The sequence below is a fragment of the Thamnophis sirtalis genome, unplaced genomic scaffold (assembly GCF_051295495.1).
Source record: "Thamnophis sirtalis isolate CommonGarterSnake01/CBP01778 unplaced genomic scaffold, rThaSir2_p1.2 scaffold_5, whole genome shotgun sequence".
In the NCBI taxonomy this organism is placed as follows: domain Eukaryota; kingdom Metazoa; phylum Chordata; class Lepidosauria; order Squamata; family Natricidae; genus Thamnophis; species Thamnophis sirtalis.
The window spans coordinates 17,237,994-17,259,435 of record NW_028261385.1 but is presented as its reverse complement, the minus strand read 5'-3'; the positions used below and the strand labels follow the sequence as shown (position 1 = coordinate 17,259,435).

The following is a 21,442-nucleotide window of genomic DNA, read 5'->3' as shown; positions in this document are numbered from 1 at the left end:
TGACTGTGTAAGCAACCATAATAATACTGTAATCAAATCATGGTTTGCCAAATGCTGCCACATTCTTTCTCCAAGACAATCTCTGTAGTTTTCTACATATGGAATCATGCAAGGGAAAGGGATTTTTTTTTTTAAATTTGCAAGAGATAATTGGCAGACCAGAAACATGCTGCTTTTATTTAAGCAAACACACTGTGTGCAAAACGATGGTGTTCTTGCACAGATACCACGTGCACAGAATTATTTTTATATACTGATAGTGCCACAGGACCACATTAGCTATTTAGTCTGAATTGCACGGATAGTAGCTTGAGCAAGTACTTTCAACAGGAGATCTGAAAAGAAGACACGGCTTTGAAAATTGGGTCAAGGGCCAAATTGCCTTTCGGGGTACTCCGCCGATCATCCCTGCCAGATAGAGATGCTTAATTGCATGGAAAATATTGTTGACCTTTCCTTGATTTTGACCTGCAAAGAGAAAAACTAGACTTTGGGAACAGTTCAATCGTCTCTTAATCAGGAGACCTTCTTGGTGATCTTAATAGGGCTACTGCCTATTCATACTGCCCTAAACCACCATTCAGTCCAAACGTCAGGAAAAATTCTCAGGCTGATCATGAATAAACACAGGCATGTTGCACTATGGATAGAGATAGCATAAATTGACCCCTCCCCCAAAGAAATCCAGAAACAACAATAAGCTAGTCTGAATAAATAAGCAAACACAGTAGTTCTAACCTTTGAGAATGTCCACCCTTTTTTGTTTTTCCTTTCGCAGAATGTGAAAAATATATGACTATGAAAATACTTTAATATTCTTGGCAGCATAGCTAAGACATTCAAAACTTTTTTTCTGCTATAAAGAAGCCTGGATTTTCCTACTTCAGGAAGATAAGAAATACTTCTGTCTTGCAAAACTGGCAAAGCCACCCTCCTAGGCTTTGAAAACAGGTAATTATAAACGGGTGACTTCTCCAGAATTAAATGCCTCCCCTCCTTTTTCCCACCAATGCCTTTCCTTTTAGAATTCTGCTTCGAAGAATCGCAAATTCAGTGGAGGGGCACTTTTCCCCCTCTTTAAAAAAAACGACAGCAACAATCTTTTGGCACTTCAAGTATGAAATCCTTAGGCACAGTGGGATAAAGTCAGTTTCGCAAGTCCTTCGCCGTGCATTCGAAAGAGCTGCTGGAATTCGGCGGGCAGCTGATGGGACTCTTGCCATTTTGTGGTAAACTTGGTTCCTTTCTTGTCAAAATAGTGGTAGGGAAGATCCTCTCTATTGTTTGGGTTGAAGCCAAAAGGCCAAAACCCATACAGGTGGATTTCATCACAAATAGCAGATGCAAGGGTGTACATCAAGATACCTGTGCTGAGACGCTTGGGGGCCAAATGCTTGTTTTTCCAGTACCTGTAAAATAAGAATCCATAAAGTATTATTATTTTGGGGGAATCCTATTTCACATTCATATTTTTTTTCTGAGGTTCTTGAATGCTTTTGCAGAACAGGGGCTTTTTGTTGGGGGCAATTCTCAAAGTTCCTCTACAGAAATATCTACCCATCTCCTAACTTCTAGCTTTTAGTTATTTGTTAAATGTATATGTTCCCCTTCTCATTGTCCCAAGTGACTGGGTGGCTTACAATAGTATAAAGTCATAGATATAAAAACATTAAAAGTGTTAAGATTAACAACAATGTGTTCTCTGATGGGGCGGCCTCTCTGCTTTAGGTTGCTGAGTTCCTCTTCCGCATATGAGTCCTCCTCCACCTCCTCAAATCTGGCCTCTAGCAGTTGCAGGAAGTCATCTATGTCTTACAGTTGGGGGGCTCTCCTCTTGTGGAGGGTGGCTAGCCATTCTCTTACTTCTCTCTCTAGACCCTGTGCGATGGTATTCACCATGGCTTTGGGGGATGGGTAGAGGTGCCCATAGCATTCTAGGTGGATATCAGCTGAATCAAGGAATAGGGCTAGCTGGTCTGAGTCTCCATTAAACTTTCCCCTGAATTGGGGTGGGTCATTCAGCCCTAATCCCCCAGCCTCCTGTTGCCCTTGGTATTCTTGTGACTGATATGGCTGGTCATCTTCTTCACCCCTAGTTTGGAGAGAGGGAAGGGGTTGCCTGCTCTTGGCAGCTTGCCTGCAGCATGGGAGAGGCACTAGTTGCCATTTTGGGCTCCCTTTCCTTCTATCAGGAGGGGGAGGGGGGCTGCGCTCCAGTCTGCATCTCTTCCCCCCAGCAGGATCAGATGTCCCTCCCCTCTCTTTTGGGCAGCATGATGACCCCTCATCAGCAAAGGTGGCCTGGTCAAGATCCTCCTTCAGTTGCTCTATTGCACTCCCTAGGGATTCCATCTGGGACTTTTGGAGCCTGGCTTGTTTCCAGTCCCACCTCCAGTCCACCCTTGCCAGCTTGCTTGAGACCTTTCCCTGTATCTGGAGACTAGGGCAAGGGAATTCCAGCTCAGCTGCTTTAGGGGTTGATTTCCAAAAGTACTCATCTGTTCTTGCTTCTGCTGCTGGGGAAGACATCACTGCTTGGCATTGCCGCATACCTCCAGCTGTAATCAGTCTTGTTTTTCAGCCTCCTGTTGCCTGATTTTCCCTCTAAGCACCCCAAATATTGGGGGAGTGCTCAGAGAGCCCGGGATTCAGAAAACCCAGAAATCTTAATAGATTTTTAAAAGTCAGTTTTGGCTCTCTGTGAAGTTCCCAGAAGATAACCTAATTAATTTATGAGCCTCCAGACAAAGTTCAAAAGAAATCCAAGCATTTATTGGGATCGACATTCTGGCATGGACTCCTGTGGAGCCGAAACTGCTTTCACTTAATTGCGTTTGCACTTTACCCCCTGTATCTCCTCCCTTCTTCTGTCCTGCGTCATAATTCATATTCTCCAACTAGGCTGTAGACATGAGATCTGACTCCATCCGAAGGCATGCATGGAATTTTCCCTTCCATGCCAGCCTGATAATAGTCATGGCAATGCTTTAGAAGTTGACATTCAGGGCATGAAGGAGGAAGGGCTGAGCCTTCTCCACCAACAGCTCCCCCCCAACTTCCAACTATGCAGAGGTCAGGGTCTGGAATGGGTTGAGAAAACGGGTGGGGGGGTGATTGGGCAGTACCGGCAGTAACCCAACAGCGGTTGAGAGATATGGGGAGGGGGAAGGAGAAAGTGGGCTTTCCTGGTATTGGGGGAAAACGGCCCTTGACTCGTCCTGGAACTTCTCAGCCAGTACCTGCCAGGCAGAAGCATCGCCACCCTCGGAGAGCTCATTTAAGTTGTTGTTTCTTCTCCAATCTATTCATATACTTCTTAGTTTTTTCAGGTAGCCAATAGGTTCACCAATTTCCCACCTCTTACAACTGCCATAATTTGAATAACCTTTGGTTACATCGAAAACAATCTAAGCAAACCATTTTTGTATTGAATTTATATTTTACAGACAAAGAAATAAGAATATAAATGTAAATGAAATATAAAATACAAAGTCAACACAAAAATAGTTTGTTGCGAAAGTGACTGCCTGCGAAGGATTCTGTATTGGGTCTGAAAGGCAAAAATGGAAACAGTATGCCCCATCTCATAATTTAGTAGACCAGGTCACCTTGATAGACCAGTCTCACTGGAAGAAGCACTTAATGTATTTTTGGACTATAAGATGCACCGGAGTATAAGATGCACCATGATTTTGAAGAGGCTTGTAGAGTGCGCCTGGGGACTGGAGGAGGGTAATGAGCGAAAATGCCACGGTTTTTGCTTGTTTTTGTCCTCCCCAGCCCCCAGGCGCACTTTGCAGGCCTCCCAAACTCTCTGCACATCATTTTTGTGAAGCGGGCGGGGTTTTGGTAGGCCAAAAATGCTGTATTCAATGTATAAGATGCACCCAGATTTTCACCTTCTTTTTTTGGGGGGGGGGTGTCTTATACTCTGAAAAATACATAATGTAAACAAATAGCACCCAAAACCTATTGATACACAACAACAAATCGCACCTGTTAACATGTTGCATTATATTTCCTGGCCAAGCCAACTGGACTTTTAATTGTCCTCGATGCTCAATGAAGAAGTCTACCAAAGTTCTAGTAATAGTGGCCGACGTATGGAAGAAAAAAGCTGGAATCCAGAGAATAGCTCCATCCAGCTTCTTCAAGCTTAGAAAAAAGTTATTGCGATCTTGAATGGTCAAAAGATTATTGTAATACTTCTCCAGAATGCTCGGGTTAAAAGTGGTGATGTTGGTTTTCCTTCCAACGTCTTTCTGGAATGCTTCGGTGGGCGCAAAATTGCAACGCAAAACAAAATCGTATTTGTCTATTTCCTGCCCACACTGGCTGCCGAGAAGAATCCCACTGTTTCCCACAACAGCGCAAATGTTGTAGTGCTTGTTCTGAATCGGCGAGACATCTGGAAGCAACAAGCGGAAGCTGTTGCTAATGGAGAAGACGTACTTGTGGCTGGAATAATCGTAATGCATCAGCTGTCCAATCCGTACCATGCTCTTTGTCAAAGAAAAGTTTTTGATCACGTCAACGTGCTGAAGGATTTCTCGCCTGAAAATAATAACAGAGAAACAATGACAATAAATGGTCTGAAAAATACATCGATTGGCCTTGTTTTAATATTAAAAAAAAGACACGGGGATCTTGAACCTTTCATATACAGGCACTCCTCGACTTACAACCACAATTGAGCCTAAAATTTTTGCTGCTAAGTGAGACGTTTGCTAAGTGGATTTTGCCCCATTTTATGACCTTTCTTACTTCAGTTGTTTAAGTGAATCACTGCAGTTGTTAAATTGGTAACACGGTTGTTGAGTGAATCTGGCTTGACTTTTGCTTGTTTGAAGATCCCTGTCAGTCCTCCAGCCATCTTTTCTTTTGGATCTTTGGCCTGCCGCACTTTCTATTATTCTACTGTGGGAAAATGGGAGGGGGGATTGTATGGAGTTAGATGATATGTAGCCATAACAAAATTCTTTCTAGAAAACCAAGGTCATCCTTTGTCTTTGCACCTCTGCACCTGATCAGAATTGGATGGGTGGAACTGCTGGCATGGCAGTGGAAAATTGGACCATGTGATGGACGCGTGGGTGTGGGGGAAAAAGATCTTGAACTTTCAATTGTGTGGGAGAAACCAGGAAGTTTTCAGATTCAGGTTTTCCCAGATGTTTCCCTGGTTTTCTGTTTGATTACATTTCAGCTTGATTCTACTGGGTTTTCCAGAAAATAAAACAGGGTCTTATTTTCTTTAGAATCCTGCCCCCCGAAATAAGTGTTTGGCCTTATTTTGGGGGGAGGGCTTATTTTAGTTCATGCGCTCAAATGCCTGATTGGTCTTATTATCCAGGAAGGTCTTATTTTCAGGGAAACGGTAATTATTCCATTTTATTTTCTCCTGATGATACTAATAAAACCTGTTCATTCATCTGGGGTGTCCATTTTAATCCCTTGAGTGAGTATGTATGTATGTATGTGTGTGTGTGTGTTTGTGTGTGTGTGTGTGTGTGTGTGTGCACGCGCGCACCCATCCACAATTGTACAGTCAATCCAAACTCCTACAATAAATTTGAAAACTGATCAAAATGTAATTTATCTTTTATTTAGTACTAGCTGATAACCCAGCACTGTCTGGGTATTTATTTATCTCAACCTTCCTTCTATTAATGTTGCCGCAATTTGTAATGTTGGATTTTATCCCTTACCACAGGGAGCCCCCTTGTGAAGTACTGTGAAGCTGTTACCATGGCAACTCCACAGCACTGTACAACCGAAGCCATTTTAAGGCAGTACAGTAGAAGGCAATTTAAGGCACAACAGGCTGTATCTTAACAGAACACCCCCCAGGAGTGTTGTGTGTGTGTGTGTGTGTGTGTGTGTGTGTGTGTGTGTGTGTGTATATATATATATATATATATGTATGTATGTATGTATGTATGTATGTACGTACGTACGTACGTACGTACATACGTACGTACGTACACACACACACACACACACACATTTGTGTGTGTGTGTGTGTGTGTGTGTGTGTGTGTGTGTTTGTAGTCACGGGTGTAGATATGCTGGTCTTGTTGTATTCGGGTCTTTTCCCATGTAAGATTGAGATTGTCTTGGCAATGTTTGAACCCAAAACTTGTGCCATTTTTTGCCTTTGCGGAGCCAGAGTTGGTGTGGCCTGTGCATGACGCATCCAGCCCATGTGTCACCAGTTTGATAGGCTTGATGTAGACTATATTAGGAGCTCTGGTGGCACTGTGGTTATAATGCACTATTGCAGGCAAATTCTGCTCATTGCCAGGAGTTCAATTCTGACTGGCTCAAGGTTGACTCAGCCTTCCATCCTTCTGGGTCAGTGAAACGAGGACCCAGATTGTTGGAGGCAATGTGCTGACTCTGTAAACTGCTTAGAGAGGGCTGTAAAGCCCTATGAAGTGGTATATAAGTCTAGGTGCTATTGCTATTGCTACATATTATATAAATAAATTCTAGAATCCAAATTTGAGAAGTATTAAAGAACATTTCCATGCATAAAATCATAGGGCAGAAATAAGTTTCCAAATAAGATTGAATAGTAACATTTTAGATATCAAGTTATTCCAGGCATTGAAACATATCCTCACAGTTAAATTGTCTTTCTATACAAGGGATTAGAGATCTTTTCCAATAAAAAGTGTATACAATCCTTGCAGTTGTTATCATAAACAATGCCATTTCAGTATATTTGGAGTGGGGGGAGGAAGGAACTAATCATATATTTTTTCTGAAAAAGGGGACTTAGACTAGATCTATGATTTTAATCTTATTTTATCCCCCCTAAAGTAATCATAGATCTGGATATGCAAATGACCATAATATTAGGGGTGAATCTAGTGCTTCCCTAATAGAGGATTTATTGGCTTTATCTCAAAATGGGCTCTTTCAAAAGCAGGTGTGCAATCTGGAATCAAGAGACCATCTGCCAATACTCAGTTGTTCTGCCCTTGTTGGACTCAAGTCCAAAAATGACACAGTGAACTCTAATTGAGTCCAAACTGTTATCTTGGGTTTGGAACAGTTCTTATTTTATTTTTCACTAGCCAACAACCTGGCATTGCCTGGGTATTTATTTTTGGGGGAAAATATCCGGACCAAACATAATTTCTAATGTTGGATTTTCCCCCTTACCACAGGGAGCCCCCTTGTGGAGTACTGTGAAGCCATTACCATGGCAACACGACTGCATTGTACAGTAGAAGGTATTCTACGGCTGTACAGTAGAAGCCATTTTAAGGCACAACAGGCTGTATCTTAACAGAACACACACTCCAAAGGGTGTCTTACCCCCACAATATTTTTTCCAGAGAGTAAGTCATCTGTGTATCAAGTTTGGTTGGAATTGCTAATTTCTCCTTAGTTCTAAATTGTTTATCTCCTTGGTTTGTTTCCACCCATTGCGTCTTGTCCTACCCTCAGGTGCTTTGGAGAATAGATTGACTCCCTCTTCTTAGTGGCGCCCATGAGATATTGGAATACTGCTATCTTAGCCAAAGCATGATAAGTCAGGTCTTCAGGGCTGTCTGTAATGCTAGCAGGGTGGGATCCACTGAAATCCTGAGGGAAATTTCATTCCAGAAGGCATGCTCTGAGCCCGGAGAAGATACACTTCTGGGCTCCTGATTGATGGCATTATTTAATTGAAGGAATTCAGACATGCCAACCCTGACAGATGGAATTGGCTGTGCCATCTAGGACATTTTCTTGATTGCCCTTTCCCCCCTTCCTTTCCTTACTGCCTATAATGCAGATAGTGAGCGCCTTCACCTCTCTTCCCATGGTGTTATAATACCATCTAATGGGAACTCCAAGCACCATAGTTCCCTGATGCCTGAGTTGTGCCATACAATTTCAACAGGAGGACATCAGTGCCTTGATGTCAGTCTACCTCTGGGAACTTCCGATGAAATCACTGATCTCCTTGGCATTGCCATCTTGCTCCAACCTGTACAATGTCCTGATTCAAACAATTTGTCAAGAATATAAAGTATGCATATGCAGGAATTGGAATCTTCTATCAGCTCAATTTCTGCCATTGCTTAATGATGGGATGCTCTGGCATCCATTAGCATTTGAACTTGCTATCTAGGAATTCTGGAAGTTTTAGTCTGAGAGACATAGATGACCCTCACTCTGTCAAGGATTTAGGAATACTCATTTCAAAGATCTAAGGCCCAAAGCTCACTGTATCAGCATTGCCAAAAAGACATTGAGAGTTGTTAACTTAATTTTGCAAAGCTTCTTCTCTGGTAACATTGCATTGCTAACTAAGGGATACAAAACCTTTGCCAGACCAATTCTCAAATACAGCTCGTCTGCCTGGAATCCACACTGTTTATTGGACATTAATACAATTAAGGAGGTCCAGAAGTATTTCATGAGAATAATACTCCACTCCTCTGCCCGCACTAGAATTTCTTATGCCACCACATTTTTGGGCTTGGACAACCTGGAACTACACTGTCTACAGTCTGACCTAAACTTAGTACACAAAATTGTCTGCTACAACGTTCTACTTGTCAACGACTACTTTAGCTTCAACCGCAATAATACACGGGCAAACAATAGATACTCAAAGTAAACCACTCCCAATATGACTTCAGCAACAGAGTGGTCAATGCCTGGAATGCACTATCTGACCCTGTTGTTACATCCTTAAACCCCCATAACTTTAACCTTAAACTGTCTACCATGGACCTCACCTCATTCCTAAGATGTTTGTAAGGGAGCATGCATAAGCGCACCAGCATGCCTACTGTCCCTGTCCTATTGTTCCCATCTATTTGTACTCATTTCTTATGTATATACATATACCTGCTTATACCTTTATATTTATATGTTATATTCATACTTATACTTGTTTTACTGGAAGAAAAAGTGAAAAAGCGGAAAATCTGGACTAGGGAAGAAAATATCTCTATTATCAAAGCTTACTATCAGTCTGAGCAGGCAAAACGTGGATTTCAAAAACAAATGTGTCAGATTTGGAAGATGAACCACATGGATTGTTATATCAGTAAACAAAGGCTAATGGACCAACGACGTGTAATTCTAAGCCACAAATTTTTCACTTCAGCAGAATTAATAGGAATCGAAGAGAAAGCAACTAATGGTCTCAGAATGCCAACCAAGAAGAGTAACATCAAGAATGATCTATTTATGGATACTTGGAAAGAAATAACTTGCTGCCTGTAGAACAGAAAGGATGCTGCCAAAATTGAAGAGGAACAAAGGACCAACTGCTGTGACGAACCAACCTGTTCATGGCTTGGATAGACTATAAGAAAGCATTTGATTCAGTTCCCCATAGCTGGATCAAGAAATGCCTGAAAATCTTTGGCATCAGCAGCAACATACAAAAATTCATGGAAACTTCAATGAACCTCTGGAAAACAAAGATTATAGCTAATGAAGAAGAACTGGGTGAAGTTGAAATTAAACAAGGCATTTTCCAGGGCGATTCCCTTTCACCCCTACTTTTAATACTCTCAATGCTACCACTGACAATCATTTTGAAGAAGATGAACTGTGGATACAAACTTGCAAAGAAAGGACTGAAAATCTTGCACTTGGTGTACATGGATGATTTGAAGCTGTTTGGTAAAACAGAAGCTGAACTGAATTTATTAATTGAACGCACAAAAGAATTTAGCCAAGACATTGGTATGCAGTTTGGAATTGACAAATATGCAACAATGGCAACCAAAGCAGGCAAGGTCATAGAAGATGATGGAATAGAATTTGAGAATGAAGAAATATAAAGGCAGTAAAACCAGAAGAAGGCTACAAGTACTTGGGGATTTTAGAGATCTCGGACTTAATGCATAATAAAGTCAAGGAATTAACTTCAGCCAAGTACATTCGATGAATTCGCAAGATACTAAAGTCCAAATTGAAAGGAGGAAACATCATAAAAGCCATAAATACCCGAGCTATACCCGTGATGCAATACTCTGCAGGAATAATTGACTGGGCCCAGATGGAATTGGACAATTTGGACAGAAAAACAAGGAAGCTTATGACAATGAATCATGCTTTGCACCCTAAAAGTGATGTTGATGTATCTACCAAGAACAGAGGGTGGTCGAGGACTCCTGCAAGTAAAACAGACTGTGGAAGAAGAAAAACACAGCTGGAATGATTACATCCAGAAAAGTGAAGAACCAATAATTAAGGAAGTAAATAAAGGAGGCCTTTTAAAGACAACTAAGTCAAAAGCTGAATATAAGAAAGAAGTAATTGAGAAGCAAGCTGAAAATTGGGAAAACAAAGCTATGCATAGCCAATACTTGAAAAGTATTGAAGGCAAAGCTGACCAAAAGCTAACTTGGAACTGGTTAAGATCAGGAGCACTGAAAAAAGAAATAGAAGATTTTATTTTGGCAGCTCACGAACAAGCCTTAGCCACAAACTACATGAAGGCAAAAATTCAACATGTTACCACCAACAGCAAATGTCACCTCTGTAATGAGAAAGACAAGGCAGTTGACCACTTGATCAGTGGGTGCAGCAAAATTTCACAAACTGACTACCTACAATGCCATGACCGCGTTGCTAAGATCATTCACTGGAAATTGTGCCAAAAGTTTGGATTTGAGTACAGCAAAAAACACTGAGACCATCAGGTTGAGAAGGTTTTAGAGAATTGAATTGAATTGAATTTATTGAGTTTGTATGCCGCCCTATTCCCGAGAGAATGAGAAAGTCAAGATCTTGTGGGATTTCAGAATCCAGACTGACAGGCACTTGGCCCACAACACACCTGACATAACAATAGTTGAAAAGAAAAAAGTATGGTTCATTGACATTGCAATACCTGGAGATGCACGAATTGAAGGTAAACAGCAAGAAAAAAAATCACAAAATACCGGGACTTGCAAATTGAAGTTGAGCGACTATGGAAAAAGAAATTGTGTGTTGTCCCGATTGTAATTGGAGCCCTTGGAGCAATACCCAAAGGGCTACCTCGCTATTTGGAAATTTTAAATTTATCAGACTTGAACATTTTGATTCTACAAAAAACCACCCTACTTGGAACAGCTTATATCCTTTGACGCTAGCTTAACAGTTCCTAGGTCCTTGGTTAGGATTCGAGCTGTTGAGTTACCAACCAGCCACAAAGGCTGTGAATCTTACCAAAGATTAACCATGCAATAATAATCCTACAAGTAAAGCAGACTGTGGAAGAAGAAAGACACAGCTGGAATGATTACATCCAGAAAAGTGAAGAACCAATGATTAAGGAAGTAAATAAAGGAGATCTTTTGAAGACAAGTAAGTCAAAAGCTGAATATAAGAAAGAAGTAATTGAGAAGCAAGCTGAAAATTGGAAAAGCAAAGCTATGCATAGCCAATACTTGAAAAGTATTGAAGGCAAAGGTGACCAAAAACTAACTTGGAACTGGTTAAGATCAAGAGTACTGAAAAAAGAAAGAGAAGATTTTATTTTGGTAGCTCAAGAACAAGCCTTAGCCACAAATTGCATGAATTCAAAAATTCAGCATGTTACTAGCAACAGCAAATGCTGCCTCTGTAATGAGAAAGATAAGATAGTCGACCATTTGATCAGTGGTTGCAGCAAAATTTCACAAACTGACTACCTACAAAGCCATGACCGAGTTGCTAAAATCATTCAAAAGTCAAGATCTTGTGGGATTTCAGAATTCAGACTGACAGGCACTTGGTCTACAACACACCTGACATAACAATAGTTGAAGAGAACAAAGTTTGGTTCATTGACATTGCAATAGCAATAGCAATAGCAGTTAGACTTATATACCACTTCATAGGGCTTTCAGCCCTCTCTAAGCGGTTTACAGAGTCAGCATATTGCCCCCAACAATCCGGGTCCTCATTTTACCCACCTCGGAAGGATGGAAGGCTGAGTCAACCTTGAGTCGGTGAGATTTGAACAGCCGAACTGCAGAACTGCAGTCAGCTGAAGTAGTCTGCAGTGCTGCATTTAACCACTGTGCCACCTCAGCTCAATACCTTGTGATGCACGAATTGAAGATAAGCAGCAAGAAAAAATCACTAAGTACTGGGACTTGCAAATTGAAGTTGAGCGACTGTGGAAAAAGAAATTGTGTGTTGTCCCGATTGTAATTGGAGCCCTTGGAGCAATACCCAAAGGGCTACCTCGCTATTTGGAAATTTTAAATTTATCAGACTTGAACATTCTGATTCTACAAAAAACCACCCTACTTGGAACAGCTTATATCCTCCGACGTTACCTTAACAGTTTCTAGGTCCTTGGTTGGGACTCGAGCTGTTGAGCTACCAACCAGCTCCAAAGGCTGTGAATCTCACTAAAGATTAAATAATAATAATAATAATAATAATAATAATAATAATAATAATAATTTAAAAAAGAAAATAAACAAAGAAAATAAAAATTGCAAGTGCCTGAGGTATGAGATTTTATTACGAAATTATTTCCCACCAATTCAGGTAAACGGTGTGGGAGCAAGAACCATTTTACACACCTATTTCTCAAAGTACATAAAAAGAAGTTACAGCTGTGTTAATTTGTGAAAAAAATATCGCCAGCGCTAAACACCATTTTTGATGTTTTTTGAACTGCAAACAGATGGCTGAAAAATCTGCTTGATATTTTTAGGTTGTTTTGCTTATCCCTCTACTATTGAATTTAGCAATATTAAAGAATAGTTATTGAAATCTCAAAAGTTTGTATAGTTAGTTAAGTCCAATAGAATTGGATTTACCTGATATAATATAATGCAATTATAGTTTTGGGATAGTCCTGCAAATTGAGAATTTTAGATCCTGGAACTTTTCCTTTTCCTGGGAGAAGGATAGTTTTCAACTCCAAAAAATTCAATTTATATTTGCATGTGTATTCACTGAGTTTTTAAAAAGAGTGTAGTCCCTGGCTGCAAAAAAAGGCTACTCACTTTTGCATTAAGTAAAAGGCAATTGTTTCTCAAGCTCTTTTGATTGAGAAGTAAGTAAACCTAGATTTATTCCAGTGAAAACCTAGCATTTTGTCCTTGACATTACTACGGCATTCTCTTTTTGATTATGCACCCTTGTAGAAGATTATTTCAGTCATGAATGCTAATATTATAATTCTTTACATTTAAGGTAAATGATTCTTATATTAGAAAAAACAACAACATTAAATGGAATTGATGGCAGGAAATGCTGCAAGTAACTGCCTAGCCTTATTTTGTAGATACATATTTTCTCTTTCAATAGCAATTGCACCGACGTATATAGTGCTTTAAAGTCCTCTCTAAGTGGTTTACAAAGTCAGCCTGTTGACCCCAACAATATGGCTCCTCATTTTACCATCCTCGGAAGGATGGAAGTCTGAGTCAACCTTGAGATGGTGAGAATCCAACTGTCAAACTGCCGGCAGCCGGCAGTCAGCAAAAGTAGTCAGCAGTATTGTTGTCATATAACTCCTTGTGTAGGTGTGGCGGTCACCCATGGCCCAGTGCATAACAGGGCATGCAGAGCCACGCTGAACCACACAGGAAAAAACAAACTTCATAACATCCTGATAGTTCATAACATAACATCCTGATAGTTCATAACATAACATCCTGATAGTTCACTCTAGATGTGCCTTACCCAACGATGGCCAGGATTTGACCATATATAGACAGAACTTCCCTGAGCAGTAGATTAGCAATTGTAGTTTGACAGGCTGTCTTAAATCACATGCTGATTGCTCCTCCTGCCTTTGTCCTATCTCAATAAAAGGGGCTCTTATACTCCAATCTGGGTCGCCTCATCCCGAGAAGGCTTGTGTCCGTGTCTTTTCTCAACATTGGCCTCATGAGCGAACCACGGGTATTTCACACAGGACTGCATTCTAACCACTGCACCACCACGGCCCTATCCTCAGCTTTTCTGGTGCTCACACCTTAACAATAGCAATAGCATTTAGACTTATGTACTACTACCCCATAGTGCATAAATCTGGAAAATTTTACAATGTCAGCATTATTTGCATATCTTCCCCAACAACCTGGCTCCTCATTTTACCAACCTCAGAAGGATGGAAGGCTGAGTCAACCTTGAGCCCCATCAGGATGAAACCCCAGGCTGTCGGCAGAATTTGCCTGCAATGCTGCATTTAATCTACTGTGCCACCAAGGCTCAATTTGCTAAAGTAGAACTAATCCAGAATGAGTTAAAGTCTTTCTCATTCTGATGCTTGAAGAAGTGGTGGACTGGAGATGACAGAAGCTGGCAACCAATAATCCGCATTGCCCCTGGATGAAAAAGTTGCTTATAAGGACAACTGGTAGAATGCACGCGGCACAGAGCTCCTGCCTGATGAACATTTCGTACAAGCAGGCCGATGTGTTTCTATTGATTTTTTATTTGCATGTACAACATAATAACTCAATTGGAATACAGGAGCCAGTGTTATCCCAGATCAGTACCGTTTTACACTGACTAAAGTGGTTTTTTTCCCCAGTTTTTCAGGAAGGATATTTTCCTCCTCCCTTCCTGGACCTGTCGAGAGTTGACCTATTCTACCATTAAACTGCATCAGCCCCCCATCTCAATGTTTCAGTTTTCAGATCCTCACAAAACTATCTGGGTTAATTTGAAATCTAAAAGGAAAAGAAGTCACGATAACTACATTTAAAAATGCTTTGATAATTAATTTAACTAGTGCAGGGATGACCAGCCTTTTCTGGACCGAGTGTCCAAAGTGCTTGTGTGTGGATGCTCATGTGCACACCTGAAACCCCAAAATGCAATGCGCCCATGGGCCCTGCTCATGCGCCCCATTCCCCACGCATGCATGCACAGCCCCCCACATGTGCCCTGCCCCCGTGCATTGCATGTGCCCCCAGCATGCTCCACACCCTCAGTACATGGGTGGCAGAGCTGAACTGAGGCGACGGCTCGCGTGCCATCAGAGAGGGCTCTGTCTGTCACCTCTGGCACTCGTACCAAAGGTTTGCCATTAGGGGACTAGTGCTTTCTTTGCTTCATATTTAATCAAACTTTTACTGCTAATAGAGAACAACTAAATAAGTACAGCAGGGGTCCCCAACCCCCGGACCATGCATCATCACCAGGCTGAAGCCACCCAGAAACTGGCTGTGCAAGCATGTAAAGCCCCATCTGTGCACATGTGGGATCCAGACAGTGCATGAAACTATGTCCCCATAGGTCTGTGGCAAAACTGCCCTCTGCAGAACTTGGTGCCCAAAAGGTTGGAGGGTCATTGAAGCAGAGTATTTCTCTAGGTCAATAATATTAAGACATGTCAGGGCAAAAATAACATAGCCGGTGGGATGAAGTCCCAAACTTTTCAGAAAGTGGAGTTGCCTCTTGAAAAAGCACCTTTGCGACAACCATGAGCTGGATGACAGAATCTCCATAGATACTGTGTGGCAAAGGATTCCTTAAATATAATATCTGGTTTCATTGGAGGTTATTAAGAAGATACTGGACAGCTATTTGCCTGGAATGCTTGAGCCAGGGGTTGGAGTGAGGATTTAACTAGAGTTGTAGAACTCTGTTATGCAGTCAAGGATTGGAGATAGAGAGAAACTCGTGTGTGTGTGTATGTGTGTGTGTTTTGCAATTGTGCTGATAAATAAATAAAGGGAGACTAGTATAGATCTATTTCAAGCTATTGAGCTCTCATCAGCTAGCCATACCCTTACTGGTAATCAAACCTGGGCTGTATTACATATTAGGGAGTTATATTAGCCACTAAGCCACAGGCTCTCCTTCTTTATTAGCTAAGCCAGGGAAATAGGTATGTATTGTGTCACAACACCTGGTATGCCCAAATATGGGAGGGAGCATACTGCTTCCCTTTTCTGTCTATCGGTTCACTCTGGGAGCCATCAAGGCAGAAAGTCATTTTTTTATGTTGCCTTGTTACAACTGCCTAATATGTAATACAGCCCAGGTTTGATTCCCAGTAAGGGTATGGCGAGCTAAATAGCTTGAAATAGATCTATACTAGTCTCCCTTTATTTATTAATCAGCACAATTGCAACACAAATGTAACAAGGCAACATAAAAATAAACTTCGGCTGACTGTCAGCTCCCTGCAGTTTGACAGTTCGAATCTCACCAGGCTCAAGGTTGACTCAGCCTTCCATCCTTCCGAGGTTGATAAAATGGGGATTCAGATTGTTGGGGGCAATAGGCTGACCCTGTAAACTGATTAGAGAGGGCTGTAAAGCACTGTAAAGAGGTAGCTAAATCTAAGTGCTATTGCTATTATACATAATCCTCAATTTACAACCATTTGTTTAGTGATTCAAAGTTACAACAGCACTGAAAAAAATGACTTGCACACATTTTTCACACTGACAACTTTTGCAGCATCCCCACGGTCATGTGATGAAAATTCAGATGCTTGGGAACTGACATGTATTCATGATAGCTGCACTGTCCTGGGAGGTCATCTGATCCTCACTTGTTACCTTCCCCACCCTCTTCTGAGAAGCAGAGTCAATGGGGGAATCTATATTCGCTTCACCGCCAAGTGATGCATTTAACAATGGCAGAGATTGACTGACCTATTGTGGCAAGAAAGGTTGTAAAACGGCAAAACTCACTTAACAATTGTCTCACTTAGCAATAGAAATGTTGGGGTCAGGATATAGTCCAAAGTTGAAGGCTACCTGTATTTTAAGATTGCTCCTTTAAAGGCAACTGAATATGTTGTTGTTTCTTTATAGTTTAAATATTGGCTTTTGATGAAATGTTACATGCATGTTTTAACAGTCATCAGGTTGAATCCAATCACGTTTGCTTACACAACTGAACTACAGAAAGTTGTACCAACTTTAATAAATTGATTTCACTAGAGTGAATCCAGGTACAGATAATTATTTGGAAGATGCTCTGTTCTATAAGTCACAGAATATGGAATAGACATCCTATTCAGTGGTGGGATTCAGCTGGTTCGGGCCAATTCAGGTGAACCGGTTGTTAAATTGCTCACTGGCCCTTCCCCTTACTGCCCCGTCTCTTCCAGATGTCCTCACGTGCCCCGTTTTGGCTCCCAGGTAAATGTAGGGAGGCCTACCAGGCCCAAAATGGGGAATGCAGCCCGTTTTTGCTCCCAGGGGGGTGCAGGAGACTGAGTGACCACCATGGCTACGCCCACCCAGCTGGTCATTAGGGCAGAGAACTGGTTGTTAAATTATTTGAATCCCATCACTGATCCTATTCACATATAAGGATAGAAGAGAGGATAATTCACCTGTTCCAAGTATTTTCTGGATTGTGAAGAAGGATTATTGATGTCCATACTTGCAAACAATTGATTGGAGGGGATGAATTATGGAATGTGGTCCAAGTTAGATTAAAAGTACTGTTTCCACAATTTCTTTTACAATAACATTATAACTAGGATGTTATAGTATTTACTTTAAGAAACACTTTTCTTCATGCCTAGCATACAGCAAGACCACTTTACCCTGTAATCAAGAAGCCAATGTAATTTTCAAACTCTGCTGGACGGTGAATGAAATGTAGTTTTGATTGGAACTGCAATTTGATTGCTACACAATTTTGAGAAAACCTTTTCAATAAAATAATAATATCTTCTGTTTCAGGAGGCAAGAAAGAACTTGGAAAAAGGAATTCCTTCTGGCTTGTGCAGACCTTCAGCTTTAAATGGCTTGAAGAGTAATGGAGCTGAAGTCCTGGAGTGAGACTTTTCAGAACAATAACTCGGCCTCTTGAGCAATATTTATGTGTCTATCTTTTGCAGACACAAAACTCTTTAATATTCTATTTGGGGAACATTGAGAATATTAAATTTTTCCCTAAAGTAAACAAGGTTAATAAAAATGCCATTAGAGTTTGCATTTGCTCATCATAAATAAACAACTTGGTTTTGATATAAATAGTTATTTGCTATATTCATCTTCTTTTTGATACTGAAGTGTACAGCTTGTTCCAGTGGTGAAATTCAATTTTTTTTAGTACCGGTTCTGTGGGCATGACTTGGTGGGTGTAGTAGGGAAAGGATACTGCAAAATCTCTATTCCCACCCCACTTCTGGGGAAAGGATACTGCAAAATCCCCATTCTCACCCCACTCGGGAGCCAGTCAGAGGTGGTATTTGCTGGTTCTCTGAATTACTCAAAATTTCTGCTACCGGTTCTCCAGAACTTGCGGAATTTCACCCCTGGCTTGTTCCATTTCCAAAATTCTGCAGTGTGGCTCAAGAACCTTTCCAAAAGCTGAGACCACATTGCTTTTTAATGAGATAAAGGGATACATTTTTTAAAGAGGAACTAATGTAGTAGTAGTGTAGTGTAGTGCTACACTGCAGTATATGTAGTTCTTCATTGAGAAGTAAAAGAAGCACTAGATATGGTAGCACCATAGCTGTATTATTGTGATTAATGCACCCAATTTGAATTTAGTATTCAAATTGTAAGTATTGAAATATGTAGGTTTTTTCTATATAGGAATATTGAATTGAAATAGGAAATATCTCCCTATTTCTAGGTTGGATCAAAGAGAGATCTAATCTAGAATTAAGGAGACATTTCCTATCTGTGAGAGCAATTAACCTGTGGAATGGCTTGTCTCCAGAAGTTGTGGGTTCTCCAACACTCAAGGTTTTTGAGTAGAAATTGGACAGCCATTCCTCCAGAATGGTATACGTTATCCTGCTCAAGCAAGGGGTTGGATTCAGGGGGTGGATTGTGGCAGTCACTATTGCCAGTTTGCTCATGGGCGCACTGTATGCTTGATATGCACTGCGTGCGCATGCACAGAGCAATACAAATTGCTCTGTGTATGCACAGAAGTAAAAAACAAGATGGCAGTGACTACAGTGCTGCCGGGAGAACCGATTTGTGGGTGTGGCAGGTCTGGGTCGCTGCTGGTTCCAGCGACCCGGACCACCAAACCACTACTGGTTTGGTTTGGCCAAACTGGTCCAAACCACTACAGACTGGTTTGGTTTGGCCAAACTGGTCCGATCCAGTAGGAACCCACCACTGGTTGGACTAGAAAATCTCCAAAGTCCCTTCCAACTCTGTTATTTTTTATTTCTGTCCTGTTTTCATTCATGTCTTGGTCTTATCTCACCTTCAGTGGATGCCCTAATAGTTATCAAAAATCAAGTGAGTCTGTTGGTCCATTAAAAGTTGTGCCGACCTTGGAGTATAGAAACGTAGCTGTGTGATAGAAAATATATGTATATCTGACTAAATTATTCTTAAAATCTGTATTAGTGTAGATTCTTCCATTTCTCCTGTAACATCCAAGACGTCTTTCCTTGTGTCTTGAGGTGCCCTTTGTGCATGTGTGGAAGGCAGGGGTTGCCCATGTTTTGAGTTGTCTTCCATCATAGCATGGAGTATGGCAAAACAACATATGTAGTATGATGGTCCAACACAGACTGAGTATTACAAAAAGCTATCTCCATTTTTTTTAAAGGAAATCTATATGAGATATTAAAAACGTATCATTCTAAAGCAATGTTGGAGATTGTGCACAAAGATGCAAGAGTTTTATTTTTAATTTTGCTGGACCTTTAGTGTTGATATCACAGAGTTTTTCCCAGGTGGGGGAAAATAATAATAAGTGGGAAAAATATTTGGATGGGGTGGAATGAAGAAATATCAAGAAAAGTCTGTGCAATTCCTCCTCTTGCACCTCTTCCTGATTACTAATTCAAGACTATCTTACATATAGATGTGGTTCCAGATAGAAATCCATGGCTCAGAAATAATTATAATTATAATCTTCTTCTTCTTCTTCTTCTTCTTCTTCTTCTTCTTCTTCTTCTTCTTCTTCTTCTTCTTCTTCTTCTTCTTCTTCTTCTCTCTCTCTCTCTCTCTCTCTCTCCCCCCCTCCCTCCCTCCTCTCTCTCCTATTTTTGGAGACTCCCTGGAGAAATCCCTTGCCTTTTCTAGAGAAGTTTTTTCTAAAATGATTTGCCAGTGCCTTCTTCCTACACTTCCCTTTTAGAAAGCTAGCTTGGTCTAGTGCAGGGATCAGCAATCTGCAGCTCTGGAGCCACATGTGGCTCTTTCATCCCTCTGCTGTGGCTTCCTGCCACCTGTTGGCACCAAAATTTTGAGAGGAGCTTCTGGTTTTTTGGGGGGGAAGAGAAGCAAGGCATACTAGGAAAATACTATATAGCAAGTGGTGGATTTTCTGGGTGGCTCCAGAATTCATAGGGCTTTCGGTTAGGACAGGTAGAGGAAAAAGGATGCCATGCTAGGAGGAGACTCTATGGTGGGGGAACCAGACTTCTGGTCAGCTCCAGAATTGAACAGGGGCTTCTGGTTAGGACGTTTGTGTGTTGAAGGTTGCCGACCTCTGGTCTAGTGGCTAAGGCACTAGGCTGGAAGCCAAGAGACTATAAGTTCTAGTCAATCTTAGGCACAAAACCAACCAGGTTGGCTTGAGCCAGTCACTCTCTCTCTCAGATCTTGGGTTAGGCGTAGGGTTAGGTCTAGGCTTAGGATTAGGGTCAACCCTTGGAAACAGACAATGGAAAACCATTTCTGAAAATACCTTGTCCAAAAAACTGAAGAGATTTTTCCAGGCAGTCTCCATGAATCAGACACAATGCTGGACTATGTACTTATGGGCTATTCTATGTGTAGTATTTATGTGATGCCTGTTTTTTTTTTTGTGTGTGTGTTTTTAATTTGTTGATTGGGATATTGATGGCCAGCTATTAAGTAGTTGGTTGTTGTTGGTTTTTCCCCCCAATGAACAATGACATACTTTCAATTTCACAGCTATTAAGATTGTTGGCCGGGTAGGTACAAAAATAGCCAAGGAAATGATGGAAGGCTAGGAAATGGGCCCCTTGTCAGTCCACAGGAGTTAGCATCAGATAAACAAGTACTTAGGAACCTAGGACTGGCAGCAAATTTCTGGAAGAGAATTCTGAAAATCATTCAGAACACACAACTGTGATTTATTTATTTATTTATTAGATATTTACTACATCCTTATTATTTTATAAGTAACTCAAGGTAATGAACATATCTAATATTTCTTCCTCCTCCTTTCCCCCCCCTCCACAACAACATCCCTGAAAGGTGAGTTGGGCTAAGGGAGAGGGACCGTTCCAAACTTACTCAGCTGACTTTCCTACTTAAGAGGATTAGAATGCATAGACTGGTTTGTTGGCCAACATTCTAACCCAGGGGTGGGCTGCTGGGGGTTCACAGGGGCTCAGGAGAACCTCTAGTTAAGATTCTGTGCAGTTCAGAGAAACCCCAAATCCCACTCCTGGCTGGCCCCATCCTCCCCACCCCGCCACTGCCAGGAGTCCCCACATGGCCCATTTTGGATGCAGGTAAGTACAAGGCATGCCCAGAGGCTCAGGGAGGATGAAAACCAGGCCTACCAGAAGTTTGGGAAGACCAAAAGCAGGCCTCCAGGGGGCCTCTGGAGCCTGGTTTTC

The 21,442-nt window shown here is 41.3% G+C and overlaps 1 protein-coding gene across 1 annotated transcript in view; it reads right to left on the bottom strand.

Annotated features, from left to right (window-relative positions):
• Positions 1–1,126: 1,126 nt before the first annotated feature.
• The window catches only part of ST8SIA3 (ST8 alpha-N-acetyl-neuraminide alpha-2,8-sialyltransferase 3), a 30,929-nt gene continuing 10,613 nt past the window's right edge, over positions 1,127–21,442 (bottom strand). The window contains exons 3-4 of the mRNA XM_014066092.2: positions 3,997–4,554; positions 1,127–1,409 (exon numbers count right to left, since the gene is read on the bottom strand). Coding sequence (XP_013921567.1) covers positions 1,127–1,409; positions 3,997–4,554 — 841 coding nt within the window. The remainder of the gene's footprint in view (positions 1,410–3,996; positions 4,555–21,442) is intronic.